Source organism: Amblyomma americanum, chromosome 11 (assembly GCF_052857255.1).
Source record: "Amblyomma americanum isolate KBUSLIRL-KWMA chromosome 11, ASM5285725v1, whole genome shotgun sequence".
Taxonomy (NCBI): Eukaryota; Metazoa; Arthropoda; class Arachnida; order Ixodida; family Ixodidae; genus Amblyomma; species Amblyomma americanum.
In genome coordinates this window covers 21979810-21986073 of record NC_135507.1, presented here as the reverse complement: position 1 = coordinate 21986073, position 6264 = coordinate 21979810, and the positions used below count along the sequence as shown (strand labels likewise).

At 52.4% G+C, this 6264-nt stretch overlaps 1 protein-coding gene and 1 pseudogene across 1 annotated transcript; one reads left to right on the top strand and one right to left on the bottom strand.

The window, feature by feature from the left end:
• Positions 1-812: 812 nt before the first annotated feature.
• LOC144110613 (guanine nucleotide-binding protein G(q) subunit alpha pseudogene) lies at positions 813-2169 on the bottom strand (annotated as a pseudogene).
• Positions 2170-2395: 226 nt separating this feature from the next.
• On the top strand, positions 2396-5569 carry LOC144110615 (small integral membrane protein 15-like). Its single transcript, XM_077643640.1, has 2 exons — positions 2396-2498; positions 3836-5569. Exon 2 carries the CDS (start codon positions 3838-3840, stop codon positions 4060-4062), a length of 225 nt encoding a protein of 74 aa, XP_077499766.1. The 5' UTR covers positions 2396-2498; positions 3836-3837; the 3' UTR covers positions 4063-5569.
• Positions 5570-6264: the final 695 nt, after the last annotated feature.

The following is a 6264-nucleotide window of genomic DNA, read 5'->3' as shown; positions in this document are numbered from 1 at the left end:
CAGTCCCTGAGGTGATTCCATTCGCCAACAAGCTTTATCAGTTCGTGCATTAAATTGTGGTCAAGAGTTGCGCTAACTTGTCAACTAAGAGAATTTAACTGTGGCTTGTACCCCCCCCCCCCCCCCCGGCCTCCGGCCACCTACGAATTTCTATAGCACCGTTGCTATCTGGAAACCGTTTCCCGCTTGCGTCTTCTACTGCAGAGCCACAAAATGTTGCCATCACGTATGTCCCAAAGGTGGGCCTTCAGGTTTCTTGATGACACCAACACACATCACAACACACACGCGCGGTACCGAATCCGACAGCACTCCTTATTCCTGTTTTTGAACACATATTCTACGACACATATACTTATTTGGCAAGTTCATGGAGGTACCCACATGGAGATCGTAGGAAGAGTGGAGGATGACAGTGCGGTCAACGGAACAAAGGCCGTGATGAAGAGCAGAAAGTATATCAAAGGGCGGTCGTGGTGCACGCAAGGCCTGCCTACACCTTGTCACGTGTCCGACGCATGGCTGCGCTGTACTTACTAAGCCCGCGTACGTGACCGCAACACAATTCAGTGCAAAGGGCGGTCGTGATGCACGCAAGGCCTGCCTACACCTTGCCACGTGTCCGACGCATGGCTGCGCTGTACTTACTAAGCCCGCGTACGTGACCGCAACACAATTCAGTGCCTTTCAGGTGCAGTTCTTTGCCACACACAAACGACAGAAACGAGTGCACCAACAAAAACCATGAGTTTCCAGGCGCGCGCTGCCGGAGTCGCTGTATGCGACGAGAACGCTGGCTGATTGATGCGGTCACTGGAAAATTTTCCCAGAGACTCTAATTGTTGAGCTTGGCGAGCGCCTTCTGGCAGTACGAACTGGTTCACCGGGCCCCTGTGCGGCTAGGTGTTTTCCTCAGACGGCGAGGAAAAGGGCGCCGCGTATCAGGCGGGCAGTTGGAAGGTGGCCGCCGCGTTGCTGGCCGTCGAAGCGTCCGACGGCTGCCGCCCGCGGCTCGGGCAGGAACGCATGCAGGCGATCTCCCTGAGCGTGGGCAGCACGTACTTGACGTCGTCCGTGTCGATGGCGCACGTGAAAAAGTGGTACACGGGCCGCTCGGGCTTGAGGTCCACGAACAAGCGACGCAGGAACTCGCGCGCCGCTTTGGCGTCGCCCGGCGGACCCCGGTAAGCCGAGAAGTAGGCGCCCAGTGGCGAGCGCGCTATCTTCTGCTCGAGAAGGTCCTTCTTGTTGAGCACCAGCAGCAGGTGCGACTCGGCGAACCAGGGGCTCGACGCGATCGTGCTGAACAGGGCCCGCGCGCGGTTCATCCGGTCCGGGTCGTCGTAGTCCGACAGGGGCGCCACGAAGATGACGCCGCTGACGTCCTCGAAGCAGTGGATCCACTTCTTGGGCTCGGAGCGCTGCTCGCCCACGTCCACCAGACGCACGGGGTACTCGTCCAGCTGGAAGGCGTACTCGAGCACGCCGCGCGACGGGGTGCGCACGCGCAGGTAGTCATCGCGCGACGGCACGTACCCTGGGCGCGTAACGCGCTCCACGTCCGGCAGGAAAGGCGGCAGGCCGCCGTACTCGGAGCGCCGCGCATAGCATTCGCGCACCCCCTCGTCCTCCCAGAGACGCCGCAGGGCCTCGGACACCGGCTCGCTGAGCGGCGGCTCGAGCGTCTCGCATCGCACGCCGGCCAGCATCATGGCGCTCTCGGCGTTGGATGGGTCGGCGTACGCGATGCCCAGGGCGTCCATTGCACGCACGATGCGTTGCATGGCGCCCAGCAGCGCCTGGTACACGCTGCGCACGTGCTCGGCGCGATCGGCCCGCGCGTCGCCGCCCTCCTGGATGAGGCGCACCTGCTTGACGAAAGTGGTCTTGCCGGCCTCCTCGGGCCCCAGCAACAGGAACTTGGACTCGCGGTCGGCCTCGAAGCGCTCCCGGCTCAGTTGCCGCTCGATCTGCTCGTTGATCCGCTTCTGGTGCTTGGCCTCTTCGCTCAGGCAACAGGACACGGGCGGAGCCATGGCGGCCATCAACAAGTGGCCGCTGCCGGTCGATACGCGCTCCGCAAAGTATCCCTGCTCGCCACCTGTGCGCCTGTGCCCCCCTCCCCCCTTCCACCAACGGCGACCCTACCAACCCTACCGCCGAAGGAAATGGGGAAAAGCGGGAAGGTAGGCGCGCCTCCCACTCCCGCCGCAGCTTCGAACTGCATCACAGCGTTCTAGCGATCTGAAGCCGGACGCAGACATCTGACTTGGACAATGTAGGCGAGGCAGAAATTAATCTCGGGTCGTACTTGGTCTAACGGAAACGGCGATGCGGACGGCCCGAGTTCCCTCCGCACGCGTCGCATTTCCGCCACTAGATCTAGCAACACTGACCGGCGCACTCTGACGCCCGCTAGGTGCTGGTGACGCGCTCGCCGACGCCGCCTCGAGTTATCTGGCGTGATTGTCAACAGGTTCCCGCAGCAACTCGCGAAGGTATTTTTTCATCCCTTTCTGCTTCCATTTGTACAAACCGTTGCATAGTTTTGTGTCGACATAACCTATACGCTACCAGCTAGCGCTAGCAACCAGGATAAAGGCAGCATTAGCCAGTACCACTTCCTTGGCGTCCCGTCAAAAAGTCGTAGCAGCCGACGCCCATGTCTCGGACGTTGGAGCGTTGTTTGCTATGTAAACACGACTTAACCACTTCTGCGCCGTTTAATCTTTTGCCTCATTTCCTCTTCCCTGCGTTGTACACTACAGCATGGGTTTTCTGTACAGCGACCGAGCTCAAGCATCAGTCCTTCCTTTGGGTTTGAACCGGTTTGAAATTATCATACTCCGTTCAGTTTGGTAATGAAGTGTGCCCTGTTCGGTGTGCTGAAGGCAGTCGTATCGCGACGGCATGCTACTAAACCACGGGTACTACCACAGTTCTGTATGCGCGACTGCATCCCAAACTCGTAGTACCGGCGATCGCTGGGGAATGCCGGCACGCGATTATTCAGTCTTGTGCGCATTCCCTGCAATGTTGCCACTCTTGTGTGGATGGGCATTTCATGCATCGTAGCTACTATTCACGACGTGTAGTTGTGATCACCAGTGGGAGCGAAGTTGTGGAGACGCATGCCAGCGTTTGGAAATGAATTGCTTTTTTTTTAAAAAAAAAAGACCACCCCACAAGTAGTTGTGTGTGGCTTAGCGAGAACCACTTTACAAGTTTGCTTTCGCCCAGCAATTTCACTGTCAGATCAACTCTCTTCTATGGCTTCAAATAGGCACACTGCAAAGTTGGGTGCAACTGTAGCTGCAAAAACAACTTCAGAAGCATTGTAATCGCGCCTTTAATGGAGTAACTTAACTGTGCCAAATACCAAATAGTGCACAACCATCGTTAGGAGAGCTATGCTGGCTGGTTACAATATTATGGGCATGTCCTGATGTGGCAGTGTACCATTGATCACTTGCAAAGCTCTAGCACTGCACACTTGAGTGTATGTTGAGTTAAGCTGACTGAATGATTTTAAGGAACACTTAAATGGATTACCAGTCAAATCGTAATGCCATGTACAGCTGCTCTGACTGTGCTTTTACTTACTGTGGGCAGAAGTTCAAGTTCTTGGATGCCTTGATAGAAGAGAACAAGAGAAAGTGCTATGTTCTGCTCAGTAATTTTGCACCTGTCCACTAATTTCCTTGATAAATTACTGTCATTACACTCGTAGTGTACCTCCGCAGAGAAGTAATGTAGGACTTAAAAACAGTGGTTTCGCTGCACTGAAACCACTACTGTCGTACCAGCGTCAAGCATTCTTGTCCCCTGTGCGCAGAAATGGTGGACATCAAAGCGTGGGCCGAGTCCATTGTCGAGTGGGCTGCAAAGAGCCCCGGCGAGTTCATCTACTACGTGCTGCTGTGCCTGTCACCCTTCTTCCTCATTAGTGCATTCCTCTCCTGGAAGCTGGCCAAGCACATCGAAGCCGAGGAGAAACGCAAGAAGCAAAAGTCCAAAAAGAAAGCAAATGTCGCCGAAACTAGGCGCACCAAGTCCGACTGATAACACGACACATCGGGTCTCGAGAGTCACCTCTGCACCCGAAGCCACTGTGCCACCAGCACATGCCTTGCATGGAAGGCACGCCAAGCTACATTTACCACGCCGCGGAAAGGGAAGCGATGCAGTTAGGCCTAGCAAACTCATCTTGGAAATGGTCACTGGACGGGTCACAACTCTGCAAGCATTGCATTGAAAGGCCTCAGCCTGGAGCAAGAATTGTGTAATGTACACAGGCTGCAAGTTGGCTGTGCCACACGTCATGGACCATTTTGTATTTGTTTTTTCCATTTTCCATCAAAGTGTCAAGTTGTACCTGCACGTCATATGGTTGCGCTATGTATTCCATGCTGCTGAAAGGACCAGGCCAATTTTAGGGTCTGGCAGTCTTTACTAATGTTCCACATTGTCTGGACACCTCCCATTATGTAAGAAATTTGCATTCTGGCACATGCAACTCCTGCAGCCTGTGGTGTGCTTCTAAAGTGCATGTGTGTACCCAGTCCATCATGCAAAAGTTGCCCGTTTCTTCGGGAATCTGCTGGCACACTTCAGCACTGCACGAAAGCACCATGCACATGGCAGGTCTAGCACCAATTAAAGTGTGAACACACGTATCACAATGACCAGAACACTTCATTCCACATCACATGGCATTTCTCTTCAATGCGAGATGTTTTATCCTTGGATTGAAATTATTGCAAATGCGAAGTGCCTCAACTGACCAGAGCAAATGCAATGACTGATTTAGGGTCACATGGCTATTCTCCCTTGGTTGACAAGTTTCACCACACTTGTGAAGCCCTCGAGATATTCAAATAAACTGCACAGAAAGCTGCCCCTGTTCAACTCTCCAATTCGTGTATTGCCTTGGCTGCACAGAACCTTGATGTGAACATTTGTCAACAAGTTTGGAGCAATCCACCGGCCACCATCCTCAGTAGCAGCACACATTCGTTTAATTCTTCTGTGACCCTTGATGCTATCTGCAGGTGGCCAGAATTTCGTATGGTTCAAGAATTGAGTGAATCATCTGAAGTCCTAAGTTAGTGCTTGGTAATGCACTCAACTGCTGCAAGCAACGGAGCATGCATTTGTTCATTACCATTTGATCAGTACAACAGCCACCAAGGCACCATTGTGTACGTCCGAACGAGTGTTCTGTGTTGCCACTGATACCAGAGGTGTATAATACTACTGACAACTAATGCAGCTATGACTGCTCGTGCTACTTTGTGTTTACAGTTCACCAACAGCCAGAAGAGCAGCCCAATTGCATTTATTGCCCGACATAAAAATTTGTTTTATCTGTTATCCATGGCAAGTTGCATGTTGCTGGGTTTACAGAGGACCCTGTCACTAAAACTTGTTTCGGAAATGCGTGTCCAAAAGCGCCATCTATTCTAAAACACAGGTTTGCTGTGGATCCTGAGCTTATATGGAAATATGCATCTTTAAAAGCAGTGCCTATTCCGAAACACCAGTGCACTGAATAAAGCACTGAAACCCATTCTATGTTCACTATGCTGTTTCTCCTATTCCCAGGAGTTGGCAGCCATTACAAAACTGAGAAAAAAAAAAATGGCGGTGGTTTAGCTCTGGTTAAACCTAGAGTGACGCGATAGCTACAGCTGGCAGAGTGGAACTTAGTCACGTGACCAACCACGTGATTAGCCACGGTGCCACGCCACTGGCAGCTGCTCCGCACCACGTGACAGCGCAGCCACAGGGTGGCACACCACCACGCTGAAGGCTCGAAATGCTACCGTAATATAGCTATCGCTACAAAACTCCACTGCTGAATTTTTTGAATTACTGACCACCCAAGCTCCGAGTTCTCCACCGAGTTTTCCTGGTATTCTTTGCTTTCCGACACGGCTTTCCAAGGTCTTTTGCAACCTTCTGGTATTCATTAAGCTCTGAATAATTGTTCTATTTGAAACTTTTTTGTGCAGCTATGGCAGCTTTGCGACAGCATAACAGGTTCTCTCAGTTGGATGGGAAAGTGACTCATGGCTGTGGCCCCATGCATCTTTAGAGGCCTGTTGGAAAGACCTTTACATGCCATGCTAGTCCTTCAGCGCACATTGGTGCTGACCATTATCTGATCTCACCATATACATGTTTGGTACATAAATTGTGTATAGATGGGTAAATAAACAGCAACACTCAACTCCCAGTTTTTGTGTGCATTAAGCATTTAAG

Coding starts and splice junctions, on each gene's coding strand:
- LOC144110615 (XM_077643640.1), top strand. CDS start 3,838: ATGGTGGACATCAAAGCGTGGGCCGAGTCCATTGTCGAGTGGGCTGCA.